This window comes from Carassius auratus, chromosome 38, assembly GCF_003368295.1.
Source record: "Carassius auratus strain Wakin chromosome 38, ASM336829v1, whole genome shotgun sequence".
NCBI lineage: Eukaryota > Metazoa > Chordata > Actinopteri > Cypriniformes > Cyprinidae > Carassius > Carassius auratus.
The window spans coordinates 5,683,740-5,707,824 of record NC_039280.1 but is presented as its reverse complement, the minus strand read 5'-3'; the positions used below and the strand labels follow the sequence as shown (position 1 = coordinate 5,707,824).

Genomic DNA, 24,085 nt, shown 5'->3' with positions numbered 1-24,085 from the left:
GGATATTAGCTCAGGAATGTCTTGGTTCGGAAAGGGATACCGAGCCACAGCTTATTGTACCAAATGTATTTCTTGAGCTTATATTCATTTGAAGAAAAAGTGTTTGGACATGACAACAAAGCTTGTGAGAATCCAACCAGCATGTAAAACTTCACCCATGAGGAACGTTGTCTCCTAGATGAAGAGAACCTGATATTTCACGCCCCACTGCGCTCTCAGTTCTCCAGAGAATTAGAGAAGGGTGGAGGAGATGTTTCAAGAAGGGGGAAAATGGCTCAAAAGCTCATAATTCAGTCGCTTTCATCTAATAGTATGACTCACTTGAGGCATTTTCTCCTTGTTAAAGGTGAACGTGATGTTGGCACAGCTGTCGTCCTGGTAAGAGAAGCTGGTGTGGCATTTGGAGGGTGGAGGGGGTGCAGGGGGCCAACAATCTCCGAGACTAAGACAGGGTTGGACAAAGCAGTGCTCTTCTTTGATGGGAACACAGGATTGGCCTGCAGGACACCCACTTCTGACCTTTCCTGCCTGACATGGTTGTGGTCCACACCACATCTGGAGAAAAAAAAAAGACAAAAAAAGTCATTTTTGATTGCTTAATTAAGAAAAGTATTAGTAAATGCCCCAAGAATACAATGCAACGGCAGCTAACTTACCATGGTGCAATGAATCTTTCCATATTGACACTGGCAAATGTTGCAATCTTCCACCCATTTGGCACCATCTGCAGTTACTTGTCCGTCAACAATACAGGGTCTCCCAGTTACTGTGAACAACATCAACAGAGGATTATGACATGGCAAGAAAGGAGTTGGTAAGGTGTGATCTTCTTGAGTAAAAAATTCAAGCATTACATTTGCATTTAGTGTACATTTTCTATTTGTTTTTCTTTTATCACATTCATTGCATCCCAAGTACATCAAACTGATGTGAACCCTCAAACTAAGGAGAATTTCTTGGCAACTGAAACTGTTAAGTCAACAATATCACTGCTTTGTAGGAAAGCAATGGTTTGGGAGATGTTAACGCGGGTCTTGATGTTCTTTTCAATAAGAAATAAGTGGTGTGTAGCCTGTTTGTACAAGCTTATATGACTCTTACCTTCTTGACACTCTGGTCCTGTTCTTCCAGGTGGACAAAGACAGCGATAACCGTTGATTTCATCTACGCAGGTAGATCCACTTGCGCAGGGAGAAGACTGACACTCGTTTACATCTGAAGGAATGAAGAGAATCTGTTGGGAATCATGCTTTGAACCTTTAAAGTCCTAAAACATTCCAATCACATGAATAGCAACAGATATGGTCTTGTTTCCCAGTAAAAACACTGAAATATTGTTACAAATGAAATACATTTACCTAATAAGCAAGACTGCTTAAGATGTTGAAGGCTTGTTTTGCAAGAATCTTGAAATTAAGGCTTGTTTTTTTGCTTGAGACCAGACAAAACTCTCATGCTGTCTTGCTTATTGAGTTAAATATTCCCATTAAGATCATTTTGATTGAGGCGAGTTCATAAAGTACGACCAAAGACCCTGTCCTGTCCTGTCCTATATAATTTTAGGCTCAGCTGACCTTAATGTCATGAGCTCATTTGCAGGTTTGGATACAAAAGAGAAAAGCCTGAGTTATGTCTCGTGCAGCCAGATGAAAGCTTTTCAAAGAGCAAATCACACTCTGTAATCAGTGCTGGATAATCAGGGTGATTGGCTTTTGGTCACTGAGTCAGTTTCTCCCAAGGGGCCGTGAACATGAGCGATGCAGAATGCGAGGATGCTGCTCGCTGTGCTCTTGGCATTCTGCCAAGAGGGCTGGCTAATTGGGTGGCTAGACCATCTACAGCTCTGTTTGTTTATGAAGAGTTGTGTTGCACATTTACAGGGCTCACAGCCAAGAGGATCAGGCGTCATCTAACACTCACTTATGCGGCAGTCTGGCCCAGCGAAACCTGGAGCGCACTCGCAACGGTACCAGTTTTCACCATCCACGCATGTCCCGCTATTGTAGCTATGGAGAAAGAAAGTCAGAAGGTCAGATGCAGTTCGGTTCAGGCATCATTGCAGCATTACAAACAGGCATAAACTTTTACAAATATGCAAAAACAGGAAAATCCAATTATTATAAGTGCATTATATCAGTTCACTGTTATCAGTGGCCCCTAATAACAAATGATAAAATCCTTATCAAATATACTCATTCTAATCTGTTTTGCTGGGATATGTTACTGTGAACTCAGAATCTTGCTTAGACAACTTCTCGAGCAGATGAACCCGAAGTCAAAAGCACAATAGTCAGCGAGCTTAACGCACCCTTGGAATGACAGAAGCAATGGGAGTGCCTGTTTCCCAGCACTGTGAGAGAGTGTGAGAAAGTGCGGCACAGCTGTACGGGCCTGTTTACAGCGGCAGGCTGTGTGCATAAATGTTTTGCCAGGACTTACCATGGGTGTGGGTTGCAGTCGTTGGTATCTGAAAGAGAGCGAGAGAGAGAGAGAGAGGGTTTGATTCACTTCACACCCATGTGAGCACATAAGAATGAGCACAACAGTCAACATGTCAGAGCTTGTGTCGGAGCGCGCGTGCGTCTGCGTGCTCGCGTGGGCGTCCAGTTTGGCAGACTCGCTGATTGCTTGGTTACTAACTGACTCTCTGTCTCCAGCTTTTCATTTTTAGGACTCCAGGTTTCTCCGTTCTCACAGAGCAAGAGGTGCACAACAATACATTAGAAAGGCACAGTGAGGAAAAAAAGAATAAAGAAAGACAAGCGGTGGGCTTGAGGAAAGGGGGGGGACATCTGTCTCCACTTTCCCTCATTTAAATTTTTTCCTTCATAGCTGGCAGCAGCCGACATTGTCCAGCCAGGGTGAGGTGGGTTTAGAGAGAGAATGGAAAAGAACGAGCAAGACAAAGCCAGGGAAATGGATCCCTGCTTTATTCTCAGACTAAATGAGGGTTGAAATATTAACATTTATGAGTAAAAGTATTCCCTCTTCCACTTTAAATCTACATAGGAAGTTAGTACTGCGGTACTCACTCTCGGTGCAGGTGGATCCCTCCCAGCCTTCCTTGCAGACGCAGGTGAAGGAGTCGCTGTTGACCACACAGGTGCCTCCGTTCTCACATGGGTTGGGCAGACAGCTGCTGTTCTTGGCTGCAGAGGAGCCACAAGAGAGGTCAGAATGCTTTGAACTGAACAGAGCAACACGAGTGCAACCACAACAAGACTGCCACACTTAAAATGGACCGGCTACATCTTGAAGTATTACCAAGTACAACATTTCCCAAGACTCGATCCAACTAAATTTCCCATCAAAGAATTGGAGCCGACTGTAAACCAGATATGATAGTTTCTGCATCAAAGAAATCTGCAGAAAAGCTCGTCCCAAAATCTGATGGGGTTGTTTTACAGACCGTGCTATTTGAATCGAATTCCAGCCAATACATGGACAGAAAGAGAAAGAGATTTCAGTCTGTGAGCTAGAATGATTGAATGTGAACAGTGTTTTTGCAGAGCAACTTCTTCGTTTACAATTTAAATGATAAAACAGTTTCTGAATATTCAAGGGGTTTTCAAACAGAAGTGGCCATGGAAAATGTCAGTGATTAAAAAAAAATATTCTTATAATGCGACATTTTCTTTTGCTTTTTTTTTTTTGAAAGGGATTCACATGAGCTGTATCACATTCTAAGGTAGTGAAAGTGAATAGGCATCACCCAAACTGACCTATGTTACATGTGGCTCCTTCCCAGCCAGGTGAGCACCTGCATTTGAAGATGTCCCCTTCATCATGGCATGTACCTCCATTATTGCATGTGGCTTCGTCACATTGACTGTCACCTGAAATTGCAGTTGTTCCAATAGTATTTTATAACTCCATATGTACACGCTCACACAAAAACAAAAACTCAGCAAACTGGGTGGGTCATACAAATAGTCTTTCTTACGGGAGTGGCAGGTTTTTCCCTTCCAGCCATTTCTACATTCGCAGTAGAAATCGTTCACCAGGTCTTGACATGCTCCCTTGTTCAGGCAGGGGTTCAAGCTGCAGTCATCGATGTCTGAAAAAATGGGGAGAAAAGAATGAGAAAATGAGCTTAAAGAAGCACAAACATTTAACAAAAGCTGAGAATAAACTATTCAAGTGAACATACTGATTTCGCAGTGAACTCCTTCCCAGCCGTCAGCACAAATGCACTGATAAACGTTCACCTTATCGATGCAAGTACCGCCATTGCGACATGGGTTACTCTCACAGTCGTTTATATCTGAAAAAAGGTCATAGACACCACAAAATTTAGGATCATCTACATAGATGATAGGGATGCACAATATATCAGTTGATTATCAGCTGATATTAATGATTTTGTTCATTGTGGTTGATATTGCTATTGATTGGTTATTGCAATTTTAATTGTGCAAGCTCATTTTCTGTACTTTAACACTGAGATTACTTTTGCTGTCATCTAAAGTGCACTTAAAGTTAATTTTCAAAAACACTAATAACTTAATAGCACCGTTAAATGCAAACTTTTGCAAATTTCAAATTAAATTATCATTCATCAGACTTATTATGATAGGTAAATTCACAGAGCATTTAAAACAATTTATTTTAGCTTTTAATGTTTTAAATATAAAAATAAAAAATTATTTGGACAAATTTTAAAACCATACCATAAAATGAAAATCATATAACCTGTTAACAATGTTTAGTCTTACTTTCATGGCAGTAGGTGCCTCTGAATCCTTCCTGACACTCGCAAGTAAACTGGCCTCCGGCCTGACTCCTGCAGCGTCCGTGAGGACCACAGACGTTTGAGGAGATATATCGCACCCCTTCGGGTGTACTGTTGGATGCCACAGCAACAGTGCAGCTGTCAATCACTGAAAGTTTCAGAGAAAGAACGAAACCCATCTGTTAAAACTCTGGGTTCATTGTGAAATAAAAGCTACACTAAACCTGCATTAGCCATTCTTCCAGTTTATTTCAACATTTATGGGTTCCCTTTCTACGTTTTTACATCTTCTATTGCAAAAAGAGTGCATGAGGAGGCCATTTCCTGCACATAAGCCCAGAAAGTTTAAAGAAACTTGATGGGCTTATCTAGCTGTGGGGTTTGCCCCTCCTCAAACACACACACACACACACACACACACACACTTTTAAACATCCAAGGCAGAGAATCCCACCAAGTCATTACCACGAAGAACACACACAGAGCTGTTAAGAAACTGGCAAATGTTCAGGAGGATTTGGGAAAGGAGAAAGTGTTTCGGAGACTGTGTGTATGTGTGCTTTGTGTCCAGGGAGGTTACTGTCAAATAGCTCACTACGGGCTGAAAAAGCCTCATGTAACAAAATATGAGTTCTTTTTCCTCATCTTTCCCCCTGAAGGTGGTGGGAGAGTCCACGGGCCTGTAATCTAGTTTTACTCAGCAGCTGAACAATGGCATGCAACGGGCAGATCAGCTTACTCTGGGTTTTAGGGGGGCGGTTTACAAAGAGATACCGAGACTGGATCCGTCCCAGAGACTGAGATTTCTCACCTTGGCATGATGTGGTTCGACAATGGTCCTTCAGGTGAGAGCAGTTTTTACCCTCGTAGTCATCGGGACATTTGCAAAAGTAGTCCGAGGCCAGGTTGAAACACTGTGCGCCGTTCTGACATGGGTTGGGCTGGCAGTAATCGATATCCAGCTACACCAGAGAAAGATTTACAAGAGGAGAAAAGAGCTCAATGATGAGGGGAAAATGATATCCAGGCATTTTTGGATTCTTAGAAAACACAGAGCAACACTCAACAGCCTCGACGCAGCGTCTGCCAGGAAAAAAGCACACCAAAACGCTCAGGAGAATAAAAACAAATAGAAGAATATTTTAAAGAGCTAGCCAAACTCTGCCTGTCTCAAACCTAGCCCGGCTTTCTTTGTCTCTCTCTTTCTTCAGGGTACAACAAGAGCTGGGTGGATGAAGGTATATAATGTTTTTTAAAGAAATGAATACTTTTATTCAGCTAAGAGACGTTTAAGTGACAGTAAAGACATTTATAATGTTATAAAATATTTATATTTCAACTGAACTTTCCATTCATCAAAGAATCCAGAAAAAAAGTTATGGCTTCCACACAAACTGTTTTTAACATACAAGAAATGTTTCTTGAAAGCAAATTAACATAGAATGATTTCTGAAGAATCATGTGACACTGAAAACTAGAGTCAAATTTACAGAAGTGAATAATATTTTAAAATTAAAAAGTTATTCTAATACTAATTCACAATATTTTGTATTTTTGATCCAAGTGCATAAGAGACTTCTTTCAAATACATAAAAAAAACGTACCAAGCCCAAATGTATGATCAACAGTATGCACTAAAAATTTCTAAATTCTGCAATACTGTTGCAGAAAATATATCAATAAAGTTCATCTTTATGGGAGCAATTATTTATGTTTTTTTTTTTTTTTTTTTTTTTGGTGCATCAAGTGTCCAGTTTAGCAGCTGGATTGATAGCTATATAAAACAGGTTTTATCTCACCTGACACAGCTGACCCGAGAACCCGGCAGGACACAGACACTGAAATCCATTGACTTCATTCTGACACTGGCCACCGTTTAGGCAGGGACTGCTAGCACACTCGTCCACGTCCTTGTCACAGTGTTCACCCGCATAGCCAGGAGGGCAAAGACATCGGTAACCATTCACCAAATCCTGTGTAAGATGAGAGCTAGAAGGTTACTTTCATTGTCATTTTTTAAAAGCTACAATAACTCAGTGTAGTGACCAATGCACAATCATCTCTGTGCCATAATCATGGGCATACTTTCCTGGCACTAACCCCCCAAAATAAATGTTCAGCTTAGAAGGCTTACATTTTTTTGTACAGCGCTTCTGAGAATGAATGGTATCAATATGTCAACCTCAGGTGGCACACCCATGTTTCTGTTCTGGATGTTTACAGTTTCTAATCTTCAACAATAAGCCCACCTGGAGATGAACTAGTCACTGGATTTGTCAAAGTTTGAGAGGTTCATGGCATTAAGCCTTAGAAAATGACTCGAGAGTTCTATTTGAAGCAGTCAGTAGCAATTAAAAGGGATATCCTTGAGCAATGTACAGCACACCTGTACATTCCACTTTGTTCTCAGTTATATCCGATTTCAGATAAACCCATCACTGTACTGTAGCTGTACGTGGCTCTTTACATGCCAGCCCCTTCCTGCTTAAGTCAAACAACAGACTATAACACTTCCATTCATAGGTTTAGGGTCAGTAAGATGTTTTTGAAAGAAGTCTCTTCACCAAGGCTGCAGATGTTTGCTCAAAAATACAGTAAAAACTGAAATATTGTGACAATTCTAATATTCTGATTTGGTGCATTTTATATTTCTTATCAACGTTGATATTTTTGTGGAACTAAAGTTGAATATAAAGTTGAGTATAAAGTTAAAAAGAACTGTATTTATTTTAAAAAATATATATAAAAAAAATAATATCTATATCTATCTCTCTCTCTCTCTCTCTCTCTCTCTATATATATATATATAGTAACATTATAAAAGTTAAATGTAACTTGTGCTGAATAAATTAATTTCTTTCTGACCCCTTTCTGACCCCTTTTGAAAACAGCAGTGTGCATTAACAATGAAACATCAGAAGATCTCCTACCTTGCAAGTTCCTCCATTCAGACATTGACCCTGACAGTCATTTATGTCTGAAATTGAGAGAAATATGTCTGGATTATTAAGCCAAAAACAGCAGATAGTAATCTTCAAAACCACGTGCAGGGATAAAAAGAAAAAACTCGATTGTTGTTATACTCACTTTTATCACAATTCTGACCATTCCAGCCAGGGAGACACTCGCAGAAATATCCACCAATCAGATTGTGGCAGGACTTGGCGTTCACACATGGCTTGTCCTCACATTCATTGGCATCTTTGAAAATAAACGTTGTGATTAACTCCTAGTTAAAAGCATGATGAAAGTCTAACTTCAAATTGCTTCGCTAATCTCTCACCGATCAGACACATTTTGCCGGTCCAGTGAGGAGGGCAGGTACATTTGAAGCCATTAACCAGATCCTGACAGGTGCCTCCATGTTTGCATGGGTTGGGTGTACAATCATCCACATCTGTGAGATCAGAGCAGGTTAGACAAATCAAGTGTTACTGGATATCTTCTTGAGAGTTTTTTTTGTGTGCCTTCTTACTGATTTCGCACGATGGGCCGCTCCAGCCGACTGCACAGTGACACTCGTAACCCTGACTGGTCTCCTTGCACGTCCCTCCATTTGCACAAGGGTTGGACAGACAGGCGTGTTCAGCTGTAAACGCAAGCATATAGTATCATTTGTTTGCAGTTTTTATTGATTTTTTTTCTTCTTGTGGTGATACAACTCTCCTGTAAAGCCTTATAATCATTATACTGAAACAAAAATTAGTTAAACAGAAGAAATACACTACATGAGGTTTCATTTCTGGGTGAACTATAGGCCTGATATGCTCTAAAACCTGACCAGAGTATGTTGATCTAACCTTCGCACTTTAGTCACATGACTGACCCCATTAACGTATTATCTCCCTGCTTAAGACTGAATGATTCCTCCCATGGTTTGAACAAGGGAAGATTTCACTTCCCCAGGAGGTTGTCACCACCCTGAGGGCTTAAATCGGGATCATATGAATCTGAGAGAAGGATGAGGTGGAAAGAAGCCATGACGGCCCATCTGGCAGATTTCATCACTATACCCATCCAACCACTGACTGTCAAAACAGACGAGATTCACTGGCAGGACATATCATAACAGAGGATTAGCAGACCTAGGCGCCCTTCCTGACACTGTAGACAGTTAAGGCCCGTGGTCTGACATCATCTGATCCCCCATAGACTCTCTACACCCTTTGCTATACCAGAATGCAATGACACTGCTGCAGACTTTGACTTGGTGTCAATAACAAAATGGCTTTTTGTATAAAAAGGACTTGTGCCAACAGAAACACAGAAAGCAGCACATAATGAGTGTTAAGATGCATTAAACAAGACGATCAACTTCAAACGACCGCATCTGAACTGCTCCTTGTATCAAATTTCAAGCAGCTACAGTGTCATTATGTTTCCGAGTCGTAAACAGGGAAAGAAGATAAAACATTTGGGCAGTACTTCTACAATAAACCACACACACACACAGACACACTCAAAAAACTAGTCTCTAAGGTACAATTTTTTGCTTTATTCAGCTAAACAATGTTCATAGTGAACAGATACAACTCTTTTTTTATTTGCATCTTTTATGGGTAGATAAGCTCCAAACCTAACCCTTTACAGGGACTACCCCTAAAAAGTACCATTTATTCCTCATTTGTCTTTGACAGTGCATCAAGTGATTCTTTATGATGCAGTGCATCAATCCAACTCTCATTATATTCTAAATGTTCATTAACCGATACATCTTTCATTACTGCAGTAAGTGCACTGGCTAATTTGGCCACAATCTGCGAACTGAACCAGACTTTAGTTTGATGTTTGGAAGTGTGGCTAGCATGACTGACTCACCACGTTCACAGTTGACCCCAGAGTAGCCATCTTCACAAGAGCACTGGTATTTGTCAGGCCCTGTATTGCTGCACGTTCCTCCATTCAGACACGGCTGGAGAGTTCCACAGTAGTTTAGATCTGAGAGGTAAGAACAGGATTAGTATTGAATGGTAGGAAACAAAAACAGAATAAAAGACAGAAAAAGTCAAATTGATGCCTGCTTACCTTTGTCACAAAGTTGTCCCCCCCAGTTAGTGTCACAAAGGCACTGCCAGGGTTCAACGCAGGTTCCGTGTACACAGCCTGGGTGAGGGATGCACTTATCACAGTATTGACCCTGCCAGCCGTACAGACACCTGTAAAAGACAAATTGAAACTAAGCCATGATTTTATAAATGCTAATTAAATGACCACTAAAAACTGCAAGTGTCACTAAATGGCAGTATATATATATATGTTTTGAGAAAATGGCTTATTTTCTCAAAATACTTATCAAAACTTTGAAGACAAGTGTTGTTTTTCAGGACGTCTAATGCTAAAAGGTCACCCTTTCTTAACATAAACCCTGTTTTAAAAGTTTGCTCCAGTCCACTGGGAAAAGGGAACCGCCGACAACTTCTTGTCTGATTATTTAATGCCAGGCCATGCAAACAACAAACAGAAGCTTTAAAACTCCATTGGGTCTTTTAGAGAGACTAACATTAGCTTGTGGCAGGACACTCTGTCTCAATAAAAGCAGAGCGGCTTGGCCCCAAAACTGCTCGGACCGTCTGGGTGGTGGGGATTGTGTCTGTAAACCACTCCATTGGCCAATGTATTTATGGCGGGTTCTTTTGCATTCTCACTCCTGTTCCCATGTAGCCTTTCTCTGCCCAAGGAACGAAAAAACTATCTCTAAGTCTGTAATTAAAAGCCATTTCTAAAACAGCTCCGCAATAGCTCCCCCCTACACTTCGCCCTTAAGATGGCAATAATTAAACAGCCTGAGCAATAACCTGCTCCTTAAAGAAGGATTCAGACGAGATAGTAAGTCACTTGAGTGCTTAGCCACAGGAAAACAGACTCCCTTTGGGGAAAAAAGAAAACAATTAGCCTGAGGCGGCAGTTCAGCTGTAAAAATAAACACGGTGGTTGAGGAAACCTCTCTCTGTGATTAAAGGCAACTATTCTTAAACGTGCAATAAGATTTTGACTATGAGAAACATTCACAAAACCCTATTTCACATCAGCAAGGTCTAAGAAGTGACTTTGAATGATATTAAAGCAAAAATATGCCATTAAAGCAGCATGGCTGAGTAACATTTTCACCTCGACCGTAGACCTCGGCGGTTCCAATTTAGCACAGTAAGAGCTCTTGTTACAACAGTTGCACAGTTGCATGGCTGTGTGTTCTGGCAAGCTTTCAGTGAGAGATGAATAGGTAATGGGATACAATCATGCCAAATGTAACAAAGAGCTGAGGTTTTAGTATACATTGAATTCCGTAGACTTCCAGGCTTGATCTTGAACGCTTTCAGAGGTGATACAATGATGAGAATTACTCAAACAAAAAAGATCTTTGTAACGAAACATCTCTAACGTCTGTCTGTTGACCAAAAACACATGCAAACACCTATAACGAACCGATGAAAAAACAGAAAAGGCCCAATGCAAAACCTGCCGTGACTTGCCCCTACCAACAGAAGATCGGTTTGTTGTGCAAGAAATTCAATTTTCATTAACTTGATGCCCTACTCAACACAAATAAGTTGCACATGACACATTCCTTTATGACGAAGCAAGTAACTTCAGAAAGCCTTGTTTATGCATTTTTTTTTCCATGCAGGCTGCAATCATACATATTACGTAGCAAAACCTAACTCAAAAAAATAGTCAAGGAAAACATGCTGCTATGGAAGGATTAAAAAATCCCTACAAATTCTGTTCTCTTGGGAAACAACACAATAGAATAAACCACCATGCTATTTTATTACACATTAAACAAGCCAGTTAGTTTAACAAATTTTTTATGTGCATCAGTGTTACAAAAGAGAAAAAAAGTATTTGTTATGCACTCATAAATCACTGAGCTATAGCTGTATACAAACACACACAGATACACATCGCTTTCTCTTCCCCTGTGGCCAAATTCATACATCATTAGTAAAACAAGCAGTGCATTTTAAAACCCAATTAAAGACTGGACTTGGCAGATGATGGTTCGTAGATAAGGCTTTAACCTCTCGCCAGACAAAAGCAAAATGGCTAAAAATAGCTTTGTGCTTCAGTTGTCTTACAACATGGCCTTATTGACATCGTTTCACTGCTAAACTCCAGCCATGTTGGAATACTTGGAGGTGGATTTCAGTAATCTGTGCTTTCATTGTCTGTGGACCAGAAACAGAGCTTGAGCTATCAGACCATGATACTGTAGGTCAAGCAGGACACATGGATTCTAACAAGATTTAACCATGAGCCTCTAGTTGCAGTGAAAGCTTGTACTGTTGCATCTTTCACACTTTAACAAGGTTTGGCTCAAAATGTTAAAGAGCAAGGTTGACTGCAAAATAAACACAATGACAGTGTAAAGCTAATTTTTGCAGGAAATGCCACAAAGATATAGAATAATATTGCAGATTACTCACTTGCAGTCTCCTGGTTCCTTACAAAATCCATGTTCGGTGCTACAACCTTGTCTGCAGATCGCTGGAAAAAAGAAAGAATGAGAAAGGATGAACAAGAGTAAGTTTGTTCCCCCTCCTTGCTTTAAGATATAGCATAGGCCTCAATGTCCCCTGTTCACCCATGAAAACATTTTGGCAATGTGTGGGGCGGGAATCTTTCAAACTCCTGACCAGCCTAACTGAATCCTACTCTAATTTGAGTCCTGTCGTCAGGCTTCGGGTGCTGCGCTCTCCGTTCACGGCTTATTCCAAACTAAACCCACCAGCCTCTTAAAATGGCAACAAGAAAAGCATTGTAAAGCGAGTCAACAGTTTGCAAACCATTTTACTTCATTATTAGATGCATTCAGGGATGCCCAAATCAATATTTTTATATTTTAAAAATGTAATGTATAAATGTTTGGGGTCAGTAGGATTTTTTAAAGTTCTTTAACATTATATTTTAAAGAAATTTAGTAAACCTTTCTAATCATTAGAAAATCCTAAAAACTGTCCATTTCCACAAAAATTAAGTTATAATATATAAAATTATATTATATTTCAATTAGTGTTGTTAGTTTAGCGCGTTAATTAGTTATGAAAAAATTACGCTATTAAAATATTTTAATGCAGCTGATGCACTGGCCCCGCCCCCAGACCTGTACGTCAGGGCAACAACTCCATAAATGCAGTTATGCCCTAAAATTCAAGATATTGAAGAAAAAATATTGGGATAGTTCTCACAAAAAAATTTCATTATGTCATCATTTACTCAAACCTGAATGACTTACTTTCTTTTCTGGAACATAAAATAAGCTATTTTGAAGACTGTATGTGAATGAATATCGTCTTCTACTTGCTCACCTGTATTGCAGTCAGGACCCGTCCACCCTTCTAGGCAGGTCTTGTTGCCATTCTGGTCACAGGTGTAATGTCCAAAGAACTCGTTACGTGGCCGGCAGAACTTGTTGCAGCCAAAGCCATAGTAGTGTTCATCGCAGGTGACCCGGATCTGGTACTCAAACTGAGCGATGGGGCCGTTGTGGGTCAGTCTCTGCCATTGTCGATTTGGGTTGATCATGCCAGAGTGGGATGCTTTCTCAATGAGCTTTCCACCTGAACAGTCAATGTGTAACAGTTAGAAAGGCCTTGACACAATAACACCACACACAATTCAGAGTTAAAGGTTAACTGAGCAACTTCAATGTCTATATCTAGTTGCTCACAGATTAAAGATACCGCTGGCCTAAAATCACCCCTAATGTTCATAGCTGAAGGAAAAGCCACAATCAATATTAATTACATTGTGCAAACAATATGCTACTAGCAGCAAGGACTCATGACATCAGTGAGTAAACTCTTGCTCACTTTTTCTCTCTCTGACATATTCATCCCCGTAGATTCAGATCCCAAGCAGAGAAGTGAATTAGAGCAAGGGTTTTAAACTGGGTTTCTGGAGACCCCCAGGAGGCCACAAGAGGGTCCATGGAAAATTTAAGAGAAAGATGTTTGGTATTAAGTCAGCACTAATACATATTTCAATTATTTAGATTTTTTCCAGCTAATATTTGAAAAGTTTATTTTGGATTTGGTGAAATGACATATTTATATTGAAAAACAACGGAAAAGCAACAAAGTAAAATTTAGAAATGCATTTTGTGTGAAAAAACCCTAAATGAGTTTTAAAATAAATAGCAGCCTTTATATTTATGGTTTGAAAACCTTATTTTATTAATTTAGTTGACGCTTTTATCCAAAGCGACTTACAATTGCTATATATGTCAGAGGTCGCACGTCTCTGGAGCAACTAGGGGTTAAGTGTCTTGCTCAGGGACACATTGGTGTCATACAGTAGATTCGAACCAAGGTCTCTCACACCAAAGGCATGTGTCTTATCCACTGTCTGAAATGCAGTCCTGGGGTTCATGGCTGAATATTGTGTGTGGCTATTGGTGGGCAGGACTGAAGATACAGAACTAAATATGTCCAAAACAGGTCAGGATGCGGAAAAATTTGTTATCAATGGGTGTTTGTTAGGAATAATGTCAAGCAAAGTAAACCCTTTTTGCAGCCACTAAACAACATTTCTTTTATGGTTTAGAACAGCTCAATTCAATATCAATTGCTACATTAATTAAACTAAATAAACTATTATAATAGTATATAAACTTAAATTACAATGGTTTTATTTATTGTAAGATGAGGTAAGCTGACAGCTCACATCTTTCACCATTTTCCCAAATATGACTAGAACTGGGGACTGTGAAATATCTATTCCTCCCTTTCACATAAACACTTAGTCTCAGACGTCACGCCCACAGACCTTTGGATAAACATCTGATGCATAGGGGACACAAAAGTGGAGTGTCAAAGTCTTCATTGGATTGGTTGAATTCTACAGGAATTCCGTGAGACGTATGTGTTGCGTTCTTTAACCTTCCACCTGGAAACAAAGATACTGTGTCGCCAAAACCCTTCACGAAAGAAGAAAGACGCCGTTTTTACAACTGTGACAACAATCGCTCATCAGGATCAACTAAACACTGAATTTTCAAAAGTATATGAAATATTTAAAAATTTGCAGCACAGAATCTTTAAAATAAGTTTGAGAGTTCTACACACCATTCTGTTATTGTGGTGACATTTCCACACCTCGAAACGTGACGATGACCGAAACGAACTGTGATTGGCTGTTTGACATGTCGCCTCATAGTGGTCTTGGGCCAATGAAAACTTCCGTGCTATGCGAGACTAATAAACAGTTATCTTTAAAGTTCTCTGCAAACTGATGCAACATGGGTAGCTATATTAACTATTATTTCTAGAGGAAGTAGAAAGAGTGAAAAGATGATATTATTGAGGCCAGGTGGGCCTATAGTTCATAGGACTTACAGGAATGCAGAGGGTCATTGTGGCATTTCACTTGCACCCTGAACCCTGCGGACAGAGCCAAGTGTCATGTCTTTACTACCTGCAGCCTGATCCACTTCACTGTGGGGTGAGGAAGTCACATTAAACTGAGAGAAAAAAACTCCACACCCTCAGGACAAGGAATAAGGAGAGTTGCTATCAAAAAAAATAATATATGTATATAAAATACAAAGTTTTGGCCTAAATCTTCCATTGGTGGACAACGTTATTTTACAATATTTCTAAAACTAAAGTTCATACTTAATCTTCTTAAAATGCAGCAAAGTCACACATGTAAGCAAGTCTGAATTGGCTACAGATATGGGGATTTCCAGATTCTAATATTTCATTTAAATATTCAAAGTCCAATAAATAGAAACAAATGTATCTAAAATGTAGCACAACACACATTAGGAAGTATTTGAAAAGAGTAAAAATTACAGGTACTAGTACCAGATCTACAGTCTATAAGCTGATACATATACTGTAGAGTACAAAATAAGTGTACAACTTGAACTTAAGCTTTTCTGCAAAAAAACTTTGAACTCTGAATATCTGGATATAGCTTGAAGTCGCTATGTCCGTTAATTGTAACACAACCTAGTAGAGCTATTCAAATTAACTCCACCAGACTCAGTTTAGTGTCTAAATGGGACTGTTTCTGGAGTGTTAAGCCCTGTTGAGGTGTAAGAAGAGAAAGGTTATAGCAAACATAACCTTGTGCTTAAGCTATGCATCGTGACAGAGAGGCCATGAGACCTTGACTGCCAACACCTGCCATTAGTCATCAGGTATTCGGAAACATTTTCATAAGCATGAGGCCCCCCAACAATGTTTCTCACAGACACACACACACTCTTCCTCTTCTTCACTTCCCCGTCCTGTCACACACACCTGTCAGCACATTTGGTTTAAAGACTAGCAAGCTATGAACGGAAATGATACAAAAACAAACTTCAATTTCTTACATTTCCCAAAGTTTAAACAAAAGAAAAACGAAGAAACAAAACAAAACAAAACAAACTTTACTTACATTTCCCAGTTCAAACAAACGAAAAACAGTTATGCAGAAGAAACAAAACAAACTTTAATTTCTTACATTTCCCAATTTAAACAAAAGAAAAAGTTATGAAACAAAACAAAAAAAGAAATAAAAGAGAGAATAAAAACCCCCAGAAAAAAATATATCAACCAAAAAGCAAATAAAAACAAAAAGAAGCAAAACAAACTATGCTACTCACTTTCACTGGCAGTATCGTTATTGAAGTCCAGGGCCTCCAATATCAACGTGTAGGACCTCTAAAGGAGAGACAAACACACATGCAGTCAGCAATGAAACCAAAACAAAGAAACATCAAAGATCTTTTTACATCAACAGAGCTTTAGTCAGGGACCTTGACTCGTAACCAATAAACACCAATGACAAAATGTGACCATGGGGACATGCTGAGAAATGTGCCGTGAAAGATCAGAAGAATATTACAACCTTCACCTTATCTGGTAGTGCTCTCCTGAAACTTTAAGGCAGATACAGTATCACCATCTTTACAATTTAAACAATGACTGGCAGAATAGATCAACAAGCATCCTTGTCTGTGGGAGACTGTTGTTGAACCAATATCTAACCTTCACAGTATACCTGAGTGACACTTAATTATTACATTATATTCAAACTTATTTGCTTGTGCGCATGAGATTAAACTATTTTATTTGGTGCAATTTGAGCTGTTTCTTTACAAAAGTTTTGAATAATAATGAATAACAATGTAATAATATTCGTAATGATAAGCTTTATTTGTAAAGCACCTTTCATACAAGGAGTGCAGCTCACAGTGCTTTATAATAAAAACTAATTACAATAAGCACCAATTACTGCACATGGAAACAAGTAAGAAAAAAACATTTAAACACAATTACACTAAAGATAAAACCCCTTTTGTAAGGATTATAAAATATAAAATTATTACATACATAAAATGGAAATATAAACGAAGTAATAAGGAAATAACAAATTATTTAATTGTGCTTAAGCATTGCAGCATCATGCTGTTCCTCTCCATTCTGAATTTTCCCCCCAGAAAATAATGACATTTCCAGAAATGACATACCTCAGACTTCTTTTACATGTGTGTGTTTATTATGTGTGAGGATCTAGTAGAGTTGAATCACTGGGTCATGTTATTCTCACTGACAGTTATGTGGCATCAGTTCAGCGGTCATTGTAAGGACAGTAGGTCCAACATTTTGTACATTCAAAGAAGACCTTTCTATCTTAGTACTAACTTTATTATGCAAAGCATTAATTTAATTAGCAGTTTTAACAAATTGAAAGGAAATATCTGTCCTATTTTCACTATATAATAGTTGAGAATCAGTGATGGAATTGGATGGCATCATAGTTCTTTAATATATATACTAATGCTGAATGATTCATATCCATGTACCACATTATTTACATGGTAATCCGAGGAAACACCACAGTTTGACCCAAGAGGTAAAGGTTTGGCTGGTGGGTGAAACAATGGTAGATGCCATAATTACACCATTAGAGGACGAAAAAAATAAAATTCCCCTTTGAAAAGTTTGGGATTGTAAATGTCTTGACGATGACAGTTGCTGGTTGGCTGATGTCATCATGTGATTAGTCAAATGATATTTATGGTTATTGGCTAATGTTTGCAGATCTGAGTGCTCTTAAGCAATGTTGGCAGAAATTAAGTTGTAAACTTCTATTCTGTACCAGTTGAGCAATGGGAATGCTAACAGTCCAGTGCTGTCCAAGTATTATAGACACTCATATTTAAAAAATATATATTTTGGATATTTCTTCCTCGAAATGCCTTACTAATAAATTCCCACTAATGTCCATTATGCATAATGACCTCACATGACAGGAAAATCTACGAGAAGGAGAAGAAAATTGCAGGTTAAAAGTGAACTTGTTTCTTTGAAAAACCCACAAAAATCCCCTTTCACTTCTCTCTTTCAGGTCTTTTGTGTGCTGTGTTTTGTTCCTCTTTTTCTCCACGGAGAGGAATGTGGACTGAGGATCTGAGGGAGTTGCGGGGGGTGGGCTGCTTTTAGCATGACTCCAATGCAGGCCGAGATCTCTGGAGGGGTTGGCTACATTTCAGCACTTCTGAAACGCTTTGTCTGACTTAAGGTCATCATGGCTCTCACCGGTATCAGGTAACAAGAGTCACAGAGAAAGAGAGAGAGAGAATACTCTGCCTGAGAGAATAAAATGTGTGTCCATATCTAGGATTTAGTGTTGGAAGTTGATCAAAAAAAGCAGAAGCATACGAGAGAAAACGAGTGTGCATGCAAACGCGCCTGTGCCAGAATTGAAGCGTCTCTTTTCAGCACCTACTTGTCAATTCACACTATCGTACTCTTCACGAGGGACCACGGAATTTCCGACATCTCCGAGGTTCTCACTGTCCATTTGCAGCAACAATGGATCCAGAGTCCCCTAGGCCAGACCATCCAAACAAACCAATGTGCAACCCCTCATACTGTACAAGGAGCTAAAAATCGTCTGGGTCAATCGAATCTCGATGACCTGAAGAATATCAAGATAACGTCACCAAAACAAAGCATCACCTCAAGTGGGAAATGTCAATCAAGTGGTACAAGAGATTCTAGCCAATACAATACAACTTTCTATTCTCTTAAGATTCTACTATTTTGTCTAAATAAATACAAAATTTAACACTAAAAGCTAAAATCAGCCATTGTAAATGCTAAAAATAAATGTAGGCATCTAAATTTAAAACTATAAAAAGTCCTTGTGGTTTTTGCGACATACAGCGCAACTGTGCTTGCGGCGACCCGAGTCCGAGATCCTTTGCAGATCCTGCTCCCTTCTCCACTCATCGCTACTGTCCTGTCCTAATAACTTAAAAAATAACACTACTCAAATTCACTACCTCAGCCATCTCAGTCGCCGTGTTTATGGTTATCAAATATCAGTTTATTTGATGCAAGCTGTGTCACCTCCACTGAGATACACCTTGTCCTTCCTCTCCTTGTCCACACTTGAACGCATTGTTAACACAAACATGCTTGATTCACAGCCCCCATTGAATTAACAAATATTGCCAGTTTATGTATATCAAGCACACAGCTCATTAATTTTAGCTGCCCTGCACTTCCACACTGTGTTTAAAGGTGCCTGCTGCCGTATATTACGGACATGTCTGGACATGAGCTAGCACAACCTCCCATCAGATCAGGTTAGTGACTAAAAAAGGTGATTGACTGAGTAACCTAAGCAATTGTTTTACCTGACATTATAGCTTTATATTTACATTTATGCATTTGGTAGATGCTTTGATCCAAAGTGACTTGCATTGCATTGAAGGAATATATTTTAGTATCCGTTCATGCATTCTCTGGGAACCAATCCCTTGACCTTGGCGTTGCTAGCAACACACTCTACTCTTTGAGCTACAGGAAAGTTTTGTGCCTTAAAAGTGTGTGGGGGTGGGGGTTGACAAGGGCCGCTTTGGATCTCACTCCATAACTCACAATCTGGTTATCAGCTCTAAATGCCTGCTGCTGCCAGGTTCATTTTTCCCATGCTTATCACTGACCTCAGTGTCATCATTGAACTCTCACTATCCCCATCAGCAGACTCCCAAACTTTACACTGCATTTGCCTTATCGCTCTAGGCCTTCACAGACATCTGATAAAGGTCTAAACTTGCTCCCAAACCCCCTGAGCTTTGATATGGGATGTTTTCGGCTTCTACAAATGGCTGAGGCTCCTCGTTTTTGCTGTTATCATACTCACTTGTTCTGGAAATCTGCTGAATAATGTCTCCACTGGTAAAAGTGTTAATAAAGAGAGACTGACATGTAGAGTGACAAACGTTCAACAATGGCTCCGGATGTACTCTGCCAGATTCCAATCAATCAAGGTCAACATGGTTTACATTGGCAGCTTGGAAAACTAGACTATGACCAAGAAGGTAACGTCCCTTTTTTTCCTTTCAGGAGGTGCAATCACAGAAGGAAGGCTTTTTTTTGTTTTTTTTGTGAGAGATTCCTATCAGGAGTGGTGGCCGCAGATAAGGGGGGCTCGCAGGGAAAGCTTTTGACAATCTTTCACTGCTCTCTCTGGCGTGGAAAATGAGACAGCCTTCCCTGATAACAGGTCTGTCAGTCACCTGTGCGCACACAAGCGCTACTGGCAGCCATCTAATCTCCTGTCACTCAAGAAGGCGATCGCAGGCAGGGACTGAGGAGAGAATCGGATCAAACAACACATCAGCTGTCAAGGTATCCAGTCCAAGGGAGGGTATTCAAGATTAGACATCTTAATACAACAAAATGTTTCCTGGTAACATCATAAATCTGAATTGAGTAAGTCATGTGTGAGGTGATTAAGAAAAGTTAGCTAAACAAAACAGTACTACACTACTTTACAATGGCCTAACAATACCTCATTCAAGACCTTAACAAGGGCGAGAAAAAAGACAAACGATGCATTTCCCCGTTCTACGACTTGAGTAATTTGCACTTAAGTGCCACATCAGAGGAGACCGTATAAAGCAAACATGTCATTATCCCCTTAGCTGCCCTTAGCTCTTTCCCTCAGGCTTGTGGACGGTTTACCTGCATTTCATTCCCACACTGACCAACCCCTCAGCATGCTGTCTTTCCCAACTGCATAAGAGAAATGGACAGAATGTGCTCAGAAAAGCAAAAGAAAGATTTTAAAATATGGTTTGGATTACTTCTGTGTTTACTTTGAAAGGGACCAGAATTAAATACACACATAAATACTAGTTTCGCTTTTAGGAAAGGGAACGGGTTCACAGACTATAAAACAGAATGGAAGATGGGACAGGAAAAAAGGAATTATCCAATTTGCTGGTGAACCAGCTTTTTGGCTCATGCTGAGCAGACGGGCCCCAGGTGCATTCAGGGCCACGGGGCCAGAGAGCAGCGCTGTAATTTGCTGAAATGGTAAGGTCAGGGCTTGGGTGGGTTTGTCTAGGAGCCGATCTCATCACTGCTGAGTCGAACGCAGCTTCCTGTTGCTTGCCCTGGACCGGCATTATTCCTGGACTGGCTCCATTATGCACAGTAATCCTCCCTGTAGCCAGTTTGGCCCAGCTATTGTCACCCCCTGTTTCATGTTCGCTGAAGCTGGCTCTGTCTGGGTGGGCTATGACTAACCCCCACCCCTCTCTCTCTCTCTTTTACTCTCTACACCCTCTCGCTAATACTAAAAGCACGGGGCAATCAAATGCAGTAAAAGGTGCAAAATAAATGGGTGGTTTTCCTGTAAAAGAAACATTTAAAATTTGGCGACGAGATTTGGCTGTTGTGTCTGGGAACTTGCTGAGAGTAATTACTGGGGGTTGCAAAGTTAAAAGGTGCCATACCTAGTCTCCAGTCAGCCGTGACTGACACAAAGCCTAAACTTCAACTCTCCCCAGCTGCCAACCGAAAAAAATAATTAGCGACTGACTGAAGTGTGCTATATCGTAATTTTAGATTTTATCATAATTTTCATGATTAAAAGAAACCATTCGCAGTATGCTTTAGAAGTGCACATCACAAAAATAGCTGAAGTGTTACATGATCAACACATGCCCGCTGGCCATCTAGTTCACACACTGGACAGGTGGGCAGCTCGCTGGGGCAAACAGTTCAAACAGGGACACGTTTTCTTTGTGAGACCGACAGTTCGCCCTTTGAATTTTTTATTTTTATTTTATTTATCATTTTGACCCTGCTGGGAATGTATCCACAATGACATCATCAAGCGAGCAGGTGCACCAGTGCTCACGCCAACAGAGCAAATGAAAGGACAGTTCAATGTCCCCGCAGTCAAGAGCTCCTGAGAAACACGAACACAGGGTTCCCACACTTTCTCACCAATGAATTTTTACAACTGTTACACAACTAAAATTGTATTAATTGATTATCCTTTAACAGGCCTCCGCTCTCTAACATTTTCATGTTTTACAGGACTGTGGGAATCCTGTGAACCTCTATTTCTGAATAGGGAATCCCAGGAAACTGTATCAAGTAGATCAATACCACTAAAATAGCTCCACCAAAGGTATTGCTACCAGTTTTAGGTAACACTACACCAAGGTTTACGACCCCCAACCAGACATTCAACCAACCCTATGACCCCAAGTATAAATAAAGCTAGATTTTCTCAGAGTAAAACTTTAATTAAGAATATTAACTAACATCTCTACATAACATATCATTAAACAAAAAGTCAAAAATCTCCTAAAAAAAGTATGTTTTATCTAGTTTACATTCTCCATTGACCCCCACGGAGTACCTTCAGGGACCCTCAGGGGTCCACAGGCCTACAATTTATTTAGTTAATACAGCTTAAATATTGGCAGACATCACACTACATACTACAGTAGGGATGCTATAACAAGGCTGTATATCGTAACACACAGGTTTACAGCAAATAACCTTCAGTTAAGACTGACTGGATAACACAGGTTATAAAAGCCCTTTCAACAGATGACTACCATTTCTAGAGATCACGGTCAACTCATAAATTCTTGAGTGCTGCGAGACAAACATCTCTCTTCTGTGGAGCTTCGGCTCATGTGCTTCACACCAAACTAATGTTCTTTTATTTGCATTCTTATGTAGTGACACAAATTAAGAGGTTTATTCGATGTATTTATTTGCAGAGTTAGCTGGCTGCCAAAAAGGAGACACTGAAAGGAGCTTCACAAGGAGTGAATTTATGAAGGCTGGCCACTGTCAACAGAGCACGGCATTATAATCAAGACATAAATGTTTTGCCAAGGAAACATCTTTGCTTACATCCGTTTAACATTTAAAATGTTATCACTTTCAACTCGACTTTATTCGTCAGTAAACACATTTATGATTGGTGTTGGTGGAGTAGTGTAGTGAGTTGTTGTTTTTGTTTACGGTGTCCTGCACACACAACTCAACCGAGCAGGCATAAACTCCAGGACAAACCGCACATGTGGATCGAAACATTGCTGCCTTGTATAACTAACGTTGCGTCATCATAACCCGCTAAGACCTCATTAATTATGCTCTAAAACAAGAAATGGGATATCTACTCACCGGCCACGCAAAACTGAAGGGTAAAACAATCCTTGACTTCTCACTCCGCGTTCCCTTGGTCGAAAATTTATTCCCACCGATAACGGGCGTAGATCCAGTTCCGAAACTGCAAGCCCCAGCCGCGGAAACTCGCGATTGATATTCCTTCAGACAAACTTTAAAATATGTATCACATTCGCTCCGCGTGCATTTGCGATCCGCCGGGTTCCTCTCGCCGTCGCAGCACGAGCCGTTCTGCAGCTCGCCTTTCGCATTCTGCATCGATACGATTTCCAGCTCGAAGTGCCCCGATGCGTCAGACACCTGTTGAGGAGAAAAGAAAGAAAACTTTAAATCCGTGTATATAAAGTGCAGGAAAATCAAATTTGTCTCGTTTTATGGAATAGCCTGCTAAACTTTGTCTGCTCATATGTCAGTGTCAGATTGAACCATGCAGAACGTTTGCTCAGCTTCTGAGAGGTCTAAACAAGGTTGTTTGTGATATCACACAGAATACATTTGTCAATGCTAATACAGTATATTTTAAAAATAAATAACACAAAGACAGAAAAAAAAAGTAAAACAGACTCACCTTCGTCGGCAAGCATAACAAAAAGGCATGAAGGTAGAAAGCAGAAAATACTGAACTCCGTCGCACAATCATGCCTTCTTGTTGGTGTTGCTTTGAGACTCAGAAGTTCTAGCCGCCTCACGGCTCTAATATTCTCCCCGATTTAACATGCACGGGTGGAGAACTTTATTGCTTTCAGAAGACTATTTTCCAATGTGTGTAGGAAACTGCCTCCTATTATCCCAGCGTATCTGAAACTCTTATCTTTCTTATTCTGATTCTCTCTCTCAGCGGCGGGTATACATTACACAGAAGCCATGAGAGCGTTTGTCCGCGACTGACTGACTGCGCGTTCAATAC

At 40.0% G+C, this 24,085-nt stretch overlaps 1 protein-coding gene across 1 annotated transcript in view; it reads right to left on the bottom strand.

Moving 5' to 3' along the window:
• The window catches only part of jag1b (jagged canonical Notch ligand 1b), a 26,890-nt gene extending 2,805 nt beyond the window's left edge, over window positions 1-24,085 (bottom strand). Inside the window, exons 1-23 of the mRNA XM_026223567.1 lie at window positions 23,747-24,085; window positions 23,176-23,478; window positions 16,326-16,383; window positions 13,039-13,290; window positions 12,157-12,217; window positions 9,758-9,888; window positions 9,551-9,670; window positions 8,208-8,321; window positions 8,016-8,129; window positions 7,820-7,933; window positions 7,663-7,709; window positions 6,532-6,705; window positions 5,544-5,694; window positions 4,716-4,880; window positions 4,151-4,264; window positions 3,944-4,057; window positions 3,723-3,836; window positions 3,033-3,149; window positions 2,440-2,467; window positions 1,921-2,006; window positions 1,102-1,215; window positions 657-766; window positions 322-555 (exon numbers count right to left, since the gene is read on the bottom strand). Of these exons, the coding sequence (XP_026079352.1) occupies window positions 322-555; window positions 657-766; window positions 1,102-1,215; window positions 1,921-2,006; window positions 2,440-2,467; window positions 3,033-3,149; window positions 3,723-3,836; window positions 3,944-4,057; window positions 4,151-4,264; window positions 4,716-4,880; window positions 5,544-5,694; window positions 6,532-6,705; window positions 7,663-7,709; window positions 7,820-7,933; window positions 8,016-8,129; window positions 8,208-8,321; window positions 9,551-9,670; window positions 9,758-9,888; window positions 12,157-12,217; window positions 13,039-13,290; window positions 16,326-16,383; window positions 23,176-23,478; window positions 23,747-23,818 (2,907 nt within the window). The 5' untranslated portion in view covers window positions 23,819-24,085. The remainder of the gene's footprint in view (window positions 1-321; window positions 556-656; window positions 767-1,101; window positions 1,216-1,920; window positions 2,007-2,439; window positions 2,468-3,032; window positions 3,150-3,722; window positions 3,837-3,943; window positions 4,058-4,150; window positions 4,265-4,715; window positions 4,881-5,543; window positions 5,695-6,531; window positions 6,706-7,662; window positions 7,710-7,819; window positions 7,934-8,015; window positions 8,130-8,207; window positions 8,322-9,550; window positions 9,671-9,757; window positions 9,889-12,156; window positions 12,218-13,038; window positions 13,291-16,325; window positions 16,384-23,175; window positions 23,479-23,746) is intronic.